Raw genomic sequence first — 18,800 nt, 5'->3', positions numbered from 1 at the left:
GAAAAGCCTCTGACTATCTACCCTATCAATACCTCTCATCATCTTATACACCTCTATCAGGTCCCCCCCATCCACCGTCTCTCCAAGGAGAAAAGGCCGAGTTCCCTCAGCCTGCTTTCATGAGGCATGCTCCACATTCCAGGCAGCATCCTTGTAAATCTCCTCTGCACCCTCTCTATGGCTTCCACATCTTTCCTGTAGTGAGGCAACCAGAACTGAGCACAGTACTCCAAGTGGGGTCTGACCAGGGACCTATATAGCTGCAACAATACCTCCCGGCTCCTAAATTCAATTCCCCAATTGATGAAGGACAATACACCATATGCCTTCTTAACCACAGAGTCAACCTGCGCAGCCGCTTTGAGCGTCCTATGGACTCGGACCCCAAGATCGCTCTGATCCTCCACACTGCCAAGAGTCTTACCATTAATACTATATTCCATCCTATGTTACTATATTACTATAGTCCATGAAGCTTCAAATTATAATGGTATATTTCTTTTGTGCTGTTTGATAGAATTGAGTAGATTGCTGGTCAGTTAAAAGAGAACTTAATTGGTTGAGATTGATATCAATTTTAGACCAGCAGCCCAACCTCATGATCACTTTTAATGACAAGAATTTGTTTTAGAAATTATTTTTAAAATTGAATGCAAATCTTTAAACTACCATGATGGACGATCAGCAATCCAAGAAAATATCAGTAAATGCAAAGTTCAAGAAAAATAAATACAGATAATTAAAATAAATATGGAAGGGTTGTTGAATAAAACAAAGATCATTGAAGGTGCCTTTCTTTTCCAAGATGACCTGCAGTGACTTTCCAAGAAGGTATCTGTATTAGTCACATGTACATCGAAACACACAGTGAAATGCATTTTTTGAGTAGAGTGTTCTGGGGGCAGCCTGCAAGTGTCGCCACACTTCCAACGCCAACATAGCATGCCCACAACTTCCTAACTCGTACGTCTTTGGAATGTGGGAGGAAACTGGAGCACCCAGAGGAAACCCACGCAGACACGGGGAGAATGTACAAACTCCTTACAGATGGTGGCTGGAATTGAACCTGGTCCGCTGGCGCTGTAATAGCGTTACGCTAACCCGCATCCATTCAAATTGCAGATTTCCCAGATGACTTAAAAGCCAAAAGAATTACTTATTGCATGCGTTGCATCTTACCTTCCTGAGTATTGCCTGAGTTTGTCATACAAAGTAAAGGCAGCAGCTTCTTCATCTCCATCGGTACTCTCCTGGTCCATATTATTTTCCTCTAAAGCAGTAAATAACTGGAGTTAAAACCTTCATTTAAGCATACCAAGGAAAGTTTCTCGAGTACAGCCAATGTAACTTATTTATTAAACCAGACTTCTCTTGCTCCCAGAAACACATAATGCTAAGATATGATACCCACATGTTAGATTTAACCATCAAACATATTTTCCCCACTGCTATTCATTCTTTTTAAGTAGGATAATTAATAAAATACCTGTAGAAGATGTAAGCAGAATCTGTACAATATGTGCCATGGTAACTAAATGAAAAAGATGAAGGACACCAACAGCTAAGCTGACTCCTGTGAAGTCATGACAGTGCACAGTTGGGAATGAGAGCACCAAGCTCACCTGTGGGGAGAATCAGAGGGCTGTCATTCTGATCAGGCCACTTACAAATGCCACAGAAATAATTTATTTGATATGTAATTCCTGAAAAATTGGGAGATATAAATTTAACCAATAAAATAATATGATATATGAGACAAATACAAGGATGTCATCAATCAATACTTGAATTTACCATGCCAGTAAACATCTGAACACTGAAGGAATGAATCATTAAAGTGATTAAAAAACATTTCAAATAATTCAATGGAAATTTGAGGTCTGCAATTCTCCCTCATATTTACTGCCACCAATCTGTCATTTTAAATATACATGTGGATAACAAGGCCAAATATTCATTACAAGCAATTAACTGAATTTGCAGCAGAATAGCACTGCAAAAGGGGGGGGGGGAGGGGGGTGTGACATCCAACAACTGCAAACCTTGGCAAATATAAATTGTGTTATGGAATTCTATTTTATGGGTATACAAAAGGTCTGGGCCTTACAATTTAGGATACAATTTTATTTGAAGGTACATTAACATTATGGTGATATTTCACAAGATGGAAGAAACATTTTTCTGAATTTGTTATAAAAACTTTTTTTCTGAAAAAGGATGTTACAACTTAAATTTGTCTGTATTTTTAAGCTGAAAGGTCCCTTGAAATGTAATGCAATGCAATCACTCTCAAATTCCAGTTTATTTACTGTAACTACAAATTCTCTTGGAGAACATGAAAGCATATGAAAGTGCCAGTTCTACATGCTTTTACTAACCTTCTAATGCAATATTCTTCACTTGTTAAGACTTCTCTCACTGAACAAATTGAAACTATCCCAAAAATAAGAGAATGTTAGAAGAATAAAAATAGATTGGTCACTTACCAACAAGTGGAACATGTCAACATCAAGAATAGATGGAGGAATCTGTGTCTTATCATCATCAGGGACCAGAACTGAAAAGGGGTGGGAGAAAAAAAAATGACACAGTTTTTACTTCAAATCAAGATTTACATAGGGAGAGGGGAGGGAGACCTGCCGACAAAAATCTGAGGTTTGATCATATACATTGATGCCATTATTTTTTTATCATTAAGCAGCACAGGCAATATCTTAAAATAAGTGAAATTGTTCCTGTGCACAAGCTGACGTTTATCATTTCTGAAATTTCAAAATGCACTGGACTGATAGGGACTGAAAATATCATTGAAAAATAGAATGGTTGCAGGAGAAGGTCATTTGGCTCATTGTGTGCATACCAGCTCTCCACCAGAGCTATTCTTTAGTTCCACTCACTGTCCCTTTCTCACGAGCTTTCCATCATATTTTCATCCAATTCCCTCTTCAAGGCCACAGTGGAATCTGCCTCCATCCCATCTTCAGGCAATGCATTCCAGATTCCATACACATGCTGTGTAAAACAGTTTTCACCCTTCCCCTTTATTTTATACCTGTCACCTCTAGTGCTCAACTCATCCACCAAAAGGAATAGCCTCCCACTATGCACTCTGTCCAGATATCATTTTATATATTCTGTTGAATTTTCCCACAGCTTTCCAATCTATCCTTTAAACTGTAATCCATCATCTCAAGAACCATTCTCAGAAATCTTTTCTGGACCCTCTCTAATGCCTTTACATCTTTCCTATAATGTGGCAACCACGTGAACATAATATTCCAGCAGAAGTGGACTAGTATTTTACAGCTTCCAAATTAATTCCTTGCTTTGATATTCTATGCCTTCTATCAATAAAACCTAGAAGTGTGCATGCCTTATTAACAGCTTTCTCAATCTGCCTTGCAACTATCAATGATTTGTGCACACATGCTGCTAAGGTTCTATTCTTGCATCCTTTTAGAAAAAGTATCCTTTATTCTAAAGGAAACTTCAGAACAAAGCGTATTACTAATGTCTCTCGGCGGTGAACTTCATCTGCCATGTGTCTGCCCATACCATCAGCCTGCTTGTACCTTGCTGCAATCTAGCACCATCCTCTTTGTAGTTTACAAAACTAGCAAGTTTTGTGTCACTAGCAAATTTAGAAATTGTGATTTGCACATGATGATTATTGGATGAGTTTATTGTCATTGGAGACAGCTAAAGGTATTGAGAGAGTACTCCAAATATACAGTAGAAATCAAGGACCTTTCATTCATTTGTTCTGAAAGGTCAAATACTACAGAACAAATGATCACAATTACGATTTTTGTCTTCATTAATTTAATATAAAACCTGACAAACTGAATTTTAACAGGAACTGAAATAAAAATGTCTTCTGACAGCAAAAATGTTTCACTATAACTATCGTGCATTTGGAGTACAGTATATAGCTTTATGTACAGATCATAGTAGGATAAAGAATTAAAGTTGACAGCCAAATGGAAGCTCAGAGACACCTTGGCAAATAAAAAAGAGGTGTTCTGCAAATACTGGATGAATGCTTTGTATACCATTCTCATCTTTCTGTCTTTGGCCTCTTACACTGTTCCAGTGAAGCCCAACGTAAGCTTGAGCAATAGCATCTCATCTTCTGGCTAGGCATACTGCATCCCTTGGGGCTTCCTATTTAATTCAACAATTTCAGATAACCAACCTTTCTAGTTTGTGTCAGAGCTGCCAATTCTATTGAAGTCATCCAGCTCTCTAACATTAACTCAGTTTTTTCCCTCTCCACAAATGCTACCTGGTCTGCTAAGTATTTCCAGTATCTGTGTTTTGCATCTTAATACCCAAGTTTTTCTTGTAAATGCCCTCAGTCATTTCCTTCTATTTGCACTCCTCTGAACAGATCAACTGTGCTAAACAAGCATTCATCCTTGGATAGGAGGTCCTGAAATGTTAACTGTTCATTTTTCCATAGAAGCAAATCTTTTGTTTTGTTCCAGTTCTGATGAAAAGTCATCAATCCAAAACATTAACTAGTCATTAACTTGAAACATCTGTGTTTCCCTCTCCACAGATGGTGCTTGGCTTGCTGAATATCTCCAGCATTTTCTGTTTTTCTTTCCAACATCTGCAGATTTTTGCTTTTCTTCAACAAGAATCTCTCCAGTTATAATTAAGTACTCAACAGCCATAATATACAAACCTGATAACAGTCGAGTATAGTGTTGCTGGACTACGGAGAGAAAACTCACAGTCCAGTGCGATGCAGCAAATCGGGTTAATGTCTTCAGACAGTCATCCTACAATAAAAGGATAGCTCATTATAACAAGTGAAAATATATGCCAACAATAATGAAATAATTCACATCTGTTCAGAGCCTTTCATAGACATTGAAATTTATGACACTGGAGGCCACATGGCCTGCTGTACATGCCAGCTATCCAACTTGATCCCAACTTCCTTGCTCTCAGTCAACAGCCTTGTAGGCTAGATCATTCAAGAAATTAAACAAGAATTTTTTTCTTGCATCTAGCAACCTTTCAGAATCGCTTTCTTGATACCCATTATTTTGTGGCTGAAAAATCATTTACTCAATCTCTCATGTGCCTTTCACTTTTTTTTAAATATGCCCCAATTCATCCTACTCTGTTCCAAAATAAACAAACCCAGCACAGCCTTTGTTTCCAACATCCTCTGCTCCATATCTTCTCAAGTACTGATACCTTACTGATGTAGCACATCCACTATGGTATAACTACTGTTTTTCTACATTTCTAGCTTGGTCTCTCTGCTTTTATATGCTATACTTTGGTGAATAATGTGTCCAGCTAACCTGCATAACCATTTTGTCCATTAGTCCTATTAGTTCAGCCATCTAGGGATGTGCACCTAAAATCCCTTCTGCTAAATTACATCTCAGTCATGTAAAACTTTCTTTCCTCAGTTGAGAACTCCTGCCATTACTTTTAAAGAATGCTATTTCTTTTTTTTAAAAAATAAAATACTTTTAATCCAGCAGAAATTGGGTATTGCAATCCCAATATACCATTTCCAGAAATACAGGGAATCCCTGCGGTTATGGGAGAAGGGCTGCATGCCTTGGAAACGAGCCGTATTGCAAGTTTCCTTAACGTGAATCCACATCACTTCACATGCGTGAAGAAATGAGAGCTGAAAAATAATCTTGCGTTGATTTACTTTTATTCCCCTACACAAATTCCAAAAGTGCAAATTTTATTCCACATCTCAAATTTTTGTGAATTTGTGAATTCTGTCGGGGTAAATTTCCATATCCCTAATGGTCATAATGCGGGAGTCTCCAGTAACAAGAAAAAAAATGCCAGAAATACTCAGCAGGTCAGCCAGAGAGGAAGAATTTTAGGTCAATGAACTTTCATCCTTGAGAGGTTAATTCCGTTTTTCCCTCCACAGATGTTGCCTGAACTGCTTAGCACTTCCAGCATTTTCTGTTCCTAGCATCTAGCTTTTGACTTTTCAGATACCATTTTCAGATCCAGATTTGTGGTTTTACTCTATAATTGTGCATAGCGTTTGTACATTTTAATAATTCCTACCTGTCTACATGGCAGATGACCAAACAGTGGCTTTTCTTCATCTGCCAGGAAACGCTCTGGAAAAATATGGAAGAGTTTACATGCTACTGTGGTCTTGAACAACATAAATTTCAGTTGTCTCTGTAATGTACTACGAGTTAATGTTAACTTTATAAAATAAATTTAACCATGTTTAAGGCTAACATCCAGACAATTATTTATTCATCAAATACAACATTTTAAAAAGCACATGTTAATTTGCACCCTATCACAGACTTTGTTTTTAATTTTTTCCACCCCTCCTTTTTTATTTAAGGAAACTTAAACTCTTTTATATCTAATCCTTCCCAGTTGTGATGAAATGTTAGGTGTTTCTCTCTCAAGAGAAGTTGCCTGGCCTGCTGTCTACTTTCAGCATTTTGTGCTTTGAACACATATTCAAAAACGTTTTACTTAGCTTCCTGCAAAAATGGCACTTAAGTAAACAGTCTCTATGCTTGCATTCACCATGACTAACCTGTTGCTTGAATTGTGTATGCACAGCTTCCCCAGCACATTATAGGGACGCGTGGGTCCTGATCATTTGGATGAACCTTCAGCCCCACTTTGTATGTTGCTGTAGCCAAGGTTGTGAGCATCTCCTTGATACTATCTGAATAAGGATTCCTAACAAAAATAAGGCACCATTGCAAGAATTATCGAAACAACAAATGTGTCTCAACCAGCTACCACAGGTTACATGTAATAGAGAAACAACTAGCAAGTATATAAATCTGCCCAAGTGAATTTTAACCTAGCACTGAGCTTACTAAGCATTAGGTAGGAAAATTGAACAAAGTAGTTGCAAACAGTACTTAATGTTTACATTTCTTCAGGAATCAAGTAGCCAGCACCTTTATCATATGTCACAGAGATACCAATAGGTACCTGCCAGAAATGGGACTTTGAGCTTGCATCAGCTGAAATGAACTTAAACATACACCTGCCGACAATGATAATTTAACTGGTAACTTAAACTTAATGCTCAATATAAATAACCCAAGTGTATTCTGGAAAGACAAAACTACCATTCCGAGTAAATTAGTTTTAATTTACATTTTTATTTGCCTAAACAGTCTATTCTGGTGGAACAAATTTTCTATAAGAGCACTGAAGAAAAATAATGATTTTTTTGAGAATATTATAATGCTCAAAATACATACTTTGGCTTTATGTCAGGTCGAAATCCCTCAGGGGTTTCAATTCCTTCTGGACTGGCATTGGAGGGATTATCTGCTCAACCAGGATATAACACACAGTTGTTATACACCCAACTTTCTTAAAACACTCAAATGTTTTACTTTAAACAAAGGCATCCACAAATCTGCAGAAAACTGCTCACAATATGTATTCAAAATCTCACTTGGCTAAAAAGATGGAGCAGAGCTTGGAGTGCTATTTAAGAAAATCGCTTCTACAATATTCTTTGACTTGATTCTAATGAGTAAATATGTCAAAACTATGTCTTTGCAATTATTTCTGATATAGCAATTGCTAACCATCCAGACTTGAGAATTGAGCGAAACATGTATGAATCAGCCCAAATTTTTTTTTTATTTTACACTGAAGGGACAACAGTAGATTGCTTATAGCTTGTCTCACTTACGATAATCATAAAAAGCTATTTTAACCTGGAAGTGGATACAACGTAAAACAACTGGGAAAAAATGCATCCTCAGTATAAAAACTAATGAAGCAAGAAATGATCAAAATAGAAGTCTAAAATCTCAACTGATTAGTGTTTCCAACTTTCCCTGTTGTTATTAGAGTTTAATATTTGGAGAGATTTATATAACTGGACAGGTGTTACACTTTGAAAATGCTATGGACTGAAGTCTACAAAATTAAAAATGGAATTTTGCATTACAGATAAAAAAAATAACATTAGCTGGTCTGCGACAGGGCAGAAATAATTGCAAAGACATATTTTAAAAATACTTATTCAATTACAGGTTGTGGTCATTGCTGTGCCGGCATTTATTTCCCATCCCTGATTGCCCTCGAGCGGGTAGCGGTGAGCCACCTCGCACTGCTGCTTTTAATTGAAGGTGCAACCAGAAAGTTATTAGTTTGCAAATTCCAAGATTCATGCTCAAAGACATTGAAGGACCATGATATTTTGGGAGTAGGCAAGTAAATGTAGTGAATTTTGGAGATGGTTCGTGCTGCAGAGTTTCAGAAAACAAATGCTTCGGATAACAGAGTGCCAATCCAATGGGGTGTTTAGTCCTGGCTGGTTTTGCACTACAGGTGCTCCTTGACTTCACACCTTGTATCAAATTTCTTCAGAGCACAGGATTTTAAAATACAACGTAAATGAAGAAGTTTTTAAAAGTCTTAAAAAAGTTTAATTTACGGGAAAGAATTAAACAATATGCTAGCATATCAACTCCATTGACATATTTTATCTTAATACAAAATATGTAGCTTACCTGAAAATTGGGTCAAGGAGAGATTAAAGTCCCCATATTTCTGACTGTAACTCAGTGGTAAAAGGATAAATAGTAGTCCCTTTCACTAGGCACAAGCAGTGCAAGATTTGCAAGCTGACTCTTATGATAAGTATGAGGGAAGAGTTAGGAGAAGCTTGAAGTTTGCTTTAGTTAAACTTATCTGATAACAATGCCATTCTTAAAGGTCTATATATAAAGTAGTCCATAGGGATTGTGAACTTTTTCTCTCAGTAAGTTTTCAATAACCTTTGCTCTGGCCAAAATTGTATCACAGACATATAAATTGTCTTGATTATGAAAGCTTTTAATAATAATCACAGTAAGGTACATTTCCATGATCATAAATTGTGTTTCTGTTAAAAGAAAACATGCATAAATTGAATTTTTTTTTTAAGAACTTACCGGATGCTGGCTGCTTTTCCTGGATTTTTCTCAGGACATTCAATTGTTGGAAAGTACATTTTAACCATTGGGATAAAGTAGGAACGCTTGAAAAGCTTTTTGAATTGTCACTGAAAACACAAAAACATAGATCTGATGTTTTGGTTCAGTAATGCTTCCCCATGGAGTCAGCTGTAGAATTCAATGATACTTTTAGTGAGATTAACATTTTTATCACCTTTCCCGGTCTTTAAAATAGATTTACTGTAGAATACTTAATCCCCAAAAACACCTAACAGGAGGGCATAACTATAAGCTTTTCACCTCTTGGCATAGAATCTTCTGAGTTCCCACTTGATAAACTCAGTAGCCCTTTTTAAACAAGTTTGTAATTCTATAGCTTCCTTAATACAATACTGCAAGAGATGACAGCTAGGAACTTTCATATGGAAGGAAAAATTGAGGGGTTCCGAATAATTGGAAGAATCTATTGTATTGGGTTGGACAAAGAAAGAGACCACAAAAAGCCATTGTCAGAAGCCTCATACATTCAATGTGGATGACAAAGCTGGAGACGATTTCAAAAATGTGGTAGAGTGGAAATGTGGAGGAATCTGCAAACATAGCATATTTTTGTTATCTATTCCAGGAATCAATGTTTATTTGCAAGGGCATGCAGTGAGTGAGATACAAGTAGTAGAGAGACAGATTTTATAAACAAAATAGATGGAGCTTTGGTAAGGAGGGACTGACACAATCAACAGACTGAATGGCCATTTTCTGAGAAAAGCTGGTGTCATGGCTACATGTATAGAGCAAAACAGGTCAGAGCTAGCTTGTAGATAAAAGAGCATGACTGTAGCAGTGACTGTTCAAAATAACAAGAGAGATTAATGCTGGAGATATATTCACAATATTCACCCTGGTCGGAGTGGACCACAAAATATCAATTTCAAAGAACACAGAAGCAGTAACAAAGATTAATGTAGCTGACTTTTTAAATCAGCATGCAGTGATGACCAAAGAGGAAACAATGAGCTACTGTAAAAAGAAAGGACGTCATTGATATTTTTGGCACAGTTAAAATTACACTGTCAAACATCAAAAACATTGGAAGTTCCTATTCCACCTATTTAAAATGATCTGAGAAAAAAGGTAGAATGGTTATTGGATGCTGCTTGTTTACAGGAATTTGAAGTTAAACAACTCATGATAAAAAAGTGGTACGGAGACACGAGAGACTGCAGATGCTGGAACAGCAGGTCAAGCAGCATCTATGGAGGCAAAGGGATGGTTGGAGTTTCGGGTCAGGACCCTGCACCATGGTAGAAAAGACCCTGCACATAGTAGAGCGTGTACCAATATTCTGGAATTACTGTGGAGCACGTCGCTCTAAGATTCACCTCGTCATCAGTTGCACTCTACTCATTATCTAAAAACAGTAGGTCAAGGAACAAGATAAAGATACTGATGCTCCAAGTGCAAGAATATAGCAGGAGTAGACCCTTCAAGCCTGCCCCCTCCAATAGTACAGCTCCTGGAATCTAGGATTTTGCATAAGACTCGGGTATATGGATATACTTGTTCATATTCAGACTTTAAACTACACCTGCAGCTGTTGTCCATAGTCTGTGCTTCCTCATTATCAGTAAAATGGGCATATGGGGAGAAATAGAGTTACTCAGCCTGCACAATACTAGACACATAATAATATAATCTAACCTGCTCTGTGGGCTCCAAGATGAAGGAAGTAAAGGAATTACAGTATTGCTCAAACATTCACAGAGAGGACAAAGAAATTCTCCATTCTCCACATCATAACTAGTGTGCACCCTTAATCTCTGCTGTCTCCGTTGCTCTTTTGCTTGAACTGCATCAAAGTAGCTGCAAAAAGAATACTTAATTTGAATTTTTTTTAATCAAATACAAATAATTTATATAGTACTCTGCATACAAATGAACATAGAACACTACAGCACAGTACAGGCCCTTTGGCCTACAATGTTGAGCCGACATTTTATCCTGCTCCAAGATCTGTCTAACCGTTCCCTCCCACATAGCCCCCTGTAAATGAAGCTCAAGAGAAATTAACTCTTGCATTTGAACATTTTGCACGCAGCTGTGTAAATAAAAATACTGCTTTCAGAATTGAAAATTCCACTGGTCTACCATTTGAAGAGATTAGTAAAATGTAGCGCAGAACTGTAAAAAGATAATCAACTGCATTTAATCTTTGACCCAAGATCCTGCTTGGCACGCAAAAAGTTAAAGGCACAGTAGATAGGACTAACGGCATTAAATGTAGTCACGAGTATTTAAATATCATTACTGAATGGGAAGAATATTTTTGTTTCCAGCTGGTAACAACATGGTTTAAAATTGCTGTAAGCTAAGCAGGAGGACAAAAATTTAAATGGTTTGCTGTGAAATGTTACATACTCATATGACTTTAGCAGTTTATGTGAAATATGTCTTAATCAATTTTTATGATAATTTATTTATACTGCTGAAGCATTTTTCCAGGCAGTAACAAGAGATAATGACCAATTAAAGATTCCGGTGATAACAACTGAACATGCTTGAGGTACTCAGCAGATCATGCAGCATCTGTGAAAAGAGATACAGAACCAACTTTTCAGGACAATAACTCATCAGATTTTAGCTGTGCAAAAAATATTTCTTTCAGAATTGAAAATTCCTCTGATCCACCATTTGAGAAGATCATTGGAATTTAACTGTTTCCCTTTCCACAGATGTTGCCTAACCTGCACAGTATCTCCTGTAGTCTCCAAAATTATTTTGGATTTGCATCACGTGCAATTAAGATTCCAGTATTTGGATTACCTGCTCAGTTTTACAATTTGCTCTTATATCTTTTGTAGAAATATAACTGAAAGAAAGAATATTAGCAGTTTGTGTGGTGAAGGGAATTGCATTTGTTGTTAAGATTTTGCACTAACCTCTGCCAACAGTGGGCATGCATGATGTGTCCACAGCTACCTATATGAGTGCCACAGGCCAAATCTGGCTGCATGAACAACGGGTCATAGTTTTCTAATGAAGAGAAATAAAAGCACATTGAAAATGATTTCAACACTTAATAACTGCTAAATTTTAAAAATAATGTTTCCAATGAGCATGATTTTCAAACAATACTGACTGCCTTCAAGCAAATAAAATAAACCAATTTTAAATATTTTAGGCAAACAGGCGATATTATGCCACTTATCATCCCTATGAATAGCAATCTAATTTAAAGAATAGCCTAACACAGCTAAGATCTGCCATTTTCTTTACTATAAAGTGGAGTGAAAATATAAATAAAATCATTGAGATCCCAATAAAGAATTTTTCCTTCACGGATAATTCATAGCTTCAAAAATACCAATGCGAAAATTCACCTGGATCCTGAATGGTTCTCGTCCTGTTCTTAGATAAGACTGTTGACCTTTGAACAAAGGATGCCAAAACCATTGCTTTATTGTTAACTTTAATCTCTTGTTCCTCCTGACACAAGATGCATGTTACAACTTGCTTCTTCTCAAAAACTTTTGTTTGTCTGGGGCCCAAAGCAATCAATGCTGCATCAGGAACTATTGGGCTGGAGGGGAAAACAAAATGATAAAATTAGTATACCTGAATTTTATTATTCAATAAGGTGCCACATGAGAGATTATTGTACAAGTTTAGGGCTCATTTGACTGTGAGCAACACACAAGCAGAAATTGATTAAAACAGATAAGAGGATGGAATAACCAAATCGTTTTCATTTTGGTGTCACTGGCAAGACCAGCATGTATAAGCCACTCCTAATTGTCTCTACTAATGTGATAATAAGCCAACCTCCTGAACTGCTGCAGTCTTCTACAAGGTGAAGACACTTCTCCAGAGCTGTGTTTGCAAGTCAGGAATTAGATAGATGGCAACTTGTGTGCTGCTGAAGGATTAGTGCTTGGCTCTCAACTATTAAGAATCCATGTCAATTTATGGGAGGAGACTGAGAGCAACAAGTTTACCAAGAGTACAGAGCAAACAGGAAAATAAACTGAGAGGAAGGCACAAAGAGACTGCAAGAGGAGAAAGAAGTCAAATGAATGGACAAGATGGTGGCAAATGGAAATAATGCATGGAAATATAAAATTAGCCATATTAAGAAAAATGGATAGGCAAATTTTATTTTAAAAGGGACAGATGCAAGTAAATGTACAATTTAATGTCCTGACACAGAAGTCACAGTAACTGGAATGTAGAAATAGGAAGTATTACATTAGCCTTTATTACACATGAATGAGAATGTAAGAGTAAAAAATTCTTGCTGCAATTGCATAAGCCATTGATAAATACTATTCAGAGCTTTTTTTTAATCTATCAAGGGATACATTTAACTGAGTAAAATAAAATACCAATAAAATATATTGAAATAAAAATATTGAATAAAATATAGTAGATTTGTCTTCTGGGAAGGGAGGCAAGTCCATTCTCTTTCCTATAGGTTATGTTCCCTTGAATTTAGAGAAATAAGAATGATCAAATTCTTGAAGGACTTGACTAGACATACTGAGAAGTTCCTTTCTTTTGACCAGTATGTCTGAAATCAGCAAAATTATACAATATTGGGTTGGTTACTTACTACTGAAATTGGCTGACAAGCCTCACTCATTGTACATGTTAAAAGAATGAAATCAACAGGCTTATGGACATTAAAGGGGTTCAAGGGTTATACAGATGAGGCAAGAACCCAAACTCAAGGTACAAACTTAGTCATGAATGGAGTGGAGCAGACTCGAGAGGCTATACTGTCTATTACTGTTTCTATTTCTTGCTCTTAAGAACAAAACACAGAAATAGAAGCAGAAGGAGACAATTTGTCCCCTTGCATTTACTCCACCGTTAAGATCATGGTTAATCTTTTACAAGCATCACTTTTCTGCACAAACTCCATATTCTTGATTTCTTTAGTATTCGAATATCTATCCATTTCTGTTCTGAATATACTCAACAATTGAGTCTTCCTAACCCTTTTTGATGGAGAATTCCACAGACCGTTTATACCTTGCGCAAAGAAACATCTTGTCATCTCAGTCTTGAATGGCTGACACCTTAGTTTGATGCAATGACCCCAAGTTCTAGGCACCCAACCCAGGAGAAACATCAACCCTGTAACTACACTGTTAAGACCTTGAGATAAGGAAATATTGGTACATGTCATTCTAGAGATAAAACTGAGTGAATGGAAGAGCACCTTTGCAGCAAGAAAGGAATTGGGCAAGGAGAATCCCTTTCAGCTCGAAAATGAAGGCGATATCTTTGGAGGGGAATAAAGAATCAGATGTAGTCAGCCATGTCAAAAACACAGACAGGTAGAACAGGATGATGGGGATAGTTTACACTAATGACAGTTGCACTGAGTTTTTTCAATGTTGCATCTAGGCCAAAAACACAATGGAAGGCATCAAACATCGAGGTGCATCAAAGATGAAAAGAGATTTGGAAGTTAGCAAGAAACTCAAGATGCTTGGAGGTGTTTTTTTGTTAGCTTCCAAATCCATAGTCCAGCAATGTGATGAATGACTCGAAGTGTCCTAGACAAACATTCACGCTTTTCTACCTTGGACTTGAGATCAGAGATGAGGACTGCCCAGGGACCTACTTGGGTGATTGGAAATGAACACAAGAGACAAAATGCGAGAGAGTAATCAACTTGGTAGTGATTATTGTGTTGAAACTGGTGGTGAAAGCATGACTGAGCTGCAGTAATGTCATTGTGAATTGAAAAAAAGAAAAATTGTTCATGTATCAACATAAGCAACTATGTTGAACTGGAAAATTGTTTAGTTGGGGGAAGGCTAATGTGGTTCATTTATGATAGTTTCAAAGTAATTCCTATGTATTATCTGCTTAATGGCACGTTTTGCTTGAATACAAAATATACACAGCTGTACATGATACAAATCCTGTCCCTTTACTTGTTGTCAGGTGCAGTGGAAGATGAAGCTTCTAGTTCTTCTAACGTCTGTTGAAATAATTCCCTATTTTCATCTATAAAATGCCTCTGCATTTCTGACATCTGGGCCATTATCTTCTCTCTACGCAGGCGAGCAATTTCAGCTTTCCGCTTTCGATCTGCTTTGTCTTTATCTCGTAAACACTATAAAAAGGACAGTTATATTATTAACTTTTTTAAATAGTTTGGTTACACAGCAAAAGCATTGCATTATTTCCAAGCTTTTTGTTAATATTTAATATTATTACATTGAAAAATTACAATTTTAACCTATAAACTATATTAAACATATCTAAAAATGTTCATCAATAATACAAATAATGATAATTTACCCAACTTATCTAAAAAAGTAGGTTAACGATGGAAGTCCAATAACACTAGTCAAGTCTGACATTCTCAGGGCTTTTACTCAAATAGCCACATCAATGGTAGAATGGTCTTATAACCTTAGATTCCAGAGGAAGAACTGTCATAGGCCTTGCCCTGTGGATGGTGCTCAAGGACATTATATGGATGTTACAAATTCAAGTCGACTGAATATTCAATGAATATTCAGACAGGTAGAACAGGATATTCAATGAATATTCAGGTTTTGAGAAGGTGGAGAGGGAAGAGCTGGCCAGAGGAAGTGAAATAAATACTCATGTAGATTCAACTGAGTAGATGAAAACAAAAAATCAGAACTAAAACTGAAATAACTTTAGACAAATGAAAACACTAATTTATTATTTGGTCTGATGGATAATTTAAGGGAAATGTTAGACAAGAATATGCTAAAACTAAAATATTTTTGTGCACTAAAAACTCAATTATTTTAATAATATTTAAAATACTAGAATATTCTGAAAAAGTGCACATATCTCAGGAAGTCTATCCACCCTCTTAAGACTTAAATATGTTATATTATGCAGTCACATTCTGCATCAGGAAGGTACATGTTAAATGGTCTGGCATTCATTCTTACCTCCTCCACACTGTGCCCTTCTATCTCCACGACAGGGGTTGAATTACTCCGTTCTCTCATCTTTTTAATAACTCCAAAAAGCTTCAGAACAAAATTCATTAGGTTATATTTTAATCACTAATGAATTATTATGTTGTTACATTAATAAATTTTCTTACAGATTTCCAAAAATTGTGCAAAAAAAACATATACACTGGTATTCAGGTTTGGAGGCTCAATTAAACAGGTACCTTTTGTAAAATTAAAAAGAGATTGGTTTGCCAGAGTATACCATGCCACTTCCCGAATTGAATTGCATCTTTTCATGTCAATGTCAACTGCAGTTTTACAGGAGTGATTTAGGATGCTCAAGTGTGAGGGACAGTAAAATGAGCAGCCCCAATGTCACACAATTAACGTCCCTTTGTAATATAATGCTTCAGTCCACACTGCTCACAGCATCACTTATTAGTGTGTGATTGGCATACTTGACTGCCTATCCCATCATCTAAGTCACTTAGGCAGCTCCAACACGTATTCTTGTAAGGCCTCCTAGTCACACTATGACAATTTGATTACCTGGCTGAACGGATAAATACTGATAACAAAGTTACTGCAGCACGTGATTGTGTGCAAGAAAGCAGAATGTAGATCATTGTCTTCTTTCACAATTACTGCTGCTCGCAGTATCAGGATGAAGCAAACTAGTTAAGATATGGGGCTAAGGTCCACATACAGACTGTTACGGATTAGGTCACTATTTGGGGAATGTCCCTTTTGGACATTGTACAGTAGTGTGTGTGCGTGCGTGTGTGGCATTGCCACAACAACAGGAGATAACGACGTGATGACGTTTTAGTTCAGTCAGAGGCAGTCAGAAAAGAGAGGAGGGGAGAGAGACAACCTGCCTGCTGGTCTCTGTATCGATGGATGAAAAACAATAACTGTGTCTGTCACTACAATCCATGTATGGATTTTTGTAATAAAGCAGTGGAGTCCACTTTGTCATTAACCTGTAGTGGGAAACAGGTATTTGTGTGCACGGCAACGTCGTCTCGAATGCCTTTCGGGGTGGCAGATACTTTGGAACAAAGCAGTGGAGATCATCAGTGACGGAGGTGTCGTATGGGTTCCACAGTGGAACATTTGGATTTTGTAATGTCTCTATTCTCTCTCTACATTTTCTCTTCAGTCAACAGTGGTTTTGCAAAAGCCTTTGCTCATGTTTCACCTTATGGCTTGCTGAAATGAACTTTGAGAACTATTCCTGGACTTTGGGAATTTGTCACACACACACTTTGGGTTTAGTTTTGGGTTAATATGGTTAATATCTAACATTTTTACGTCTAACATTCTAAGATTTTTACTTTTTTTCTTATTAGTTATTAATAAATAAGTAGTTATTAATAAAGAAAGTTTCTAGCACTGACACATGACTTGGTGTGTTTCTTTTGTTGCTGGTACTTAACAAGACAGAGCAAATTTTCATCCTATTCTAGACTAGATCTGAATAAAGACCCCAAAGGGTGAATGACCACTATCTAATCCATTGGCAGCAATATTTGAAACACCACTTCATTATGGATTGATGTTATGCCACGTGGTACAAAGTCCAAGCAACATGAGAATACATGAGAAAATAGTCTCCCATTTCTCAGTTGAATGGAATTCCAGTAAGTAAGGACCTAATTCTTAGGTTACACTGCCAATTCTACATAAGTGTGCACCTGATTAAAGTTTCTCTGGGTGCTGAAAATGCACAATAAAAATATTATTAAAATTGGTGCATAATAAAACAGAGTGCAATTTCCAAACATATAGAGATAGAAGCAGAGAGGAAACTGCATTTCAGGAAATAGGAGAGTTTATTTAACAGTTAACATGTCCTCCTCTAAAGTAGTTTTGTTCAAATCTGCATCTGATTAACTGTGAACAAATCCACATGAAACAAATTTAACGGATTAACACTGCTAGAACATACCTTAAGTACCCATTTGATCATGTCCTTATAAACCTCTAAATGGGGAGCATTTTGCAAGGTTTCCAGCATTGCCAAAATACTAGGTGAGTTTTCTGGAGCCTCCCCAGGACCTGCCAAATATTGTCAAAGTAAGCTATATGATAATGTGCAAATTACACACGTTTAGGCAAAACTTAAGTCAAATACAGAATCTCTTAAAAATATTGATAAACTTCAAGATAATTTTACTGGTGTGTCCAAGAAAAAGATCAACAGCCACTTTAGAAACTTTAAGTTAGATAAACTCTCCTCAGGCTTCTGTAAATCACACCTGGACACTTCTTAACAAGTTACGTAAAAGGAATTGAAAAGAACAAGGTGGTGGACTTGGGTGTGTGTGCATGTTGTGGGTGGGTGGGAGCCTGCATGTAGCAGCACATAGTGGTAGGGGAAAAACAGGTTTGTATGGTTTGTGATCAAAAAGTAGGAAGCTGTATTACTGAATTCGCATTACAAGTTGTAAAGAGTACAATCCAAGCTTTGGAGATAACAATTTGATACAGGCAAATACAGAGACGTATCCCACACAAAAGACAGACAACTGAAAATACGTGTAAATTTGGAATAAAGACCAAAGCTTTCATTCCTGGACAAATCAGTTTACACAAGTGAATAATGATTCAGCACTGGAACTAAACAAGAACTTTGATTATTTTTTCATTTAGAGCAGGAAGGTGAAATAAACTGAACAAGAGGACAAAGTAGAAAAATAGCACCTTTCTCCCTGCAATAGTTAATTCCACAAAGTTGCACAAATTTTTACCACACAGTGGATACATACGTGAAACTTTTGATGTGAAGTTAAAAGTAAAATCACTGTCTTCGTTCGCACTCTCTAATTGTTGTTTCTCTTCAAGTAAAGACATTCCAATCAAGTGCAAAACCTACATGAACACGTTTATGACACAATGAAAAGCC

General features: G+C 36.8%; 1 protein-coding gene across 5 annotated transcripts in view; it reads right to left on the bottom strand.

Moving 5' to 3' along the window:
* Positions 1-18,800, bottom strand: part of ubr2 (ubiquitin protein ligase E3 component n-recognin 2) — a 90,608-nt gene that overhangs the window by 14,892 nt on the left and 56,916 nt on the right. For 4 of the 5 annotated variants that reach the window (XR_007955957.1, XM_052011090.1, XM_052011089.1 and 1 more), the window contains exons 26-40: positions 18,664-18,766; positions 17,844-17,953; positions 15,884-15,964; positions 14,882-15,063; positions 12,317-12,516; positions 11,876-11,969; positions 10,638-10,799; positions 8,937-9,046; positions 7,245-7,314; positions 6,560-6,708; positions 6,064-6,119; positions 4,691-4,787; positions 2,487-2,557; positions 1,487-1,622; positions 1,180-1,270 (exon numbers count right to left, since the gene is read on the bottom strand). Coding sequence is in view for 3 of the 5 variants with exons in the window: in XM_052011090.1 (XP_051867050.1) it covers positions 1,180-1,270; positions 1,487-1,622; positions 2,487-2,557; positions 4,691-4,787; positions 6,064-6,119; positions 6,560-6,708; positions 7,245-7,314; positions 8,937-9,046; positions 10,638-10,799; positions 11,876-11,969; positions 12,317-12,516; positions 14,882-15,063; positions 15,884-15,964; positions 17,844-17,953; positions 18,664-18,766 (1,712 nt within the window). In the remaining 2 variants the exon portion in view is untranslated. Of the gene's footprint in view, positions 1-1,179; positions 1,271-1,486; positions 1,623-2,486; positions 2,558-4,690; positions 4,788-6,063; positions 6,120-6,559; positions 6,709-7,244; positions 7,315-8,936; positions 9,047-10,637; positions 10,800-11,875; positions 11,970-12,316; positions 12,517-14,881; positions 15,064-15,883; positions 15,965-17,843; positions 17,954-18,663; positions 18,767-18,800 lie in introns of those variants that run through there. The other variant, XR_007955958.1, reaches the window with a different exon arrangement.

The sequence above is a fragment of the Pristis pectinata genome, chromosome 3 (assembly GCF_009764475.1).
Source record: "Pristis pectinata isolate sPriPec2 chromosome 3, sPriPec2.1.pri, whole genome shotgun sequence".
Lineage (NCBI taxonomy): Eukaryota > Metazoa > Chordata > Chondrichthyes > Rhinopristiformes > Pristidae > Pristis > Pristis pectinata.
Note: the sequence above shows the minus strand (reverse complement) of the source record. Positions and strands in the feature narration are given on the sequence as shown.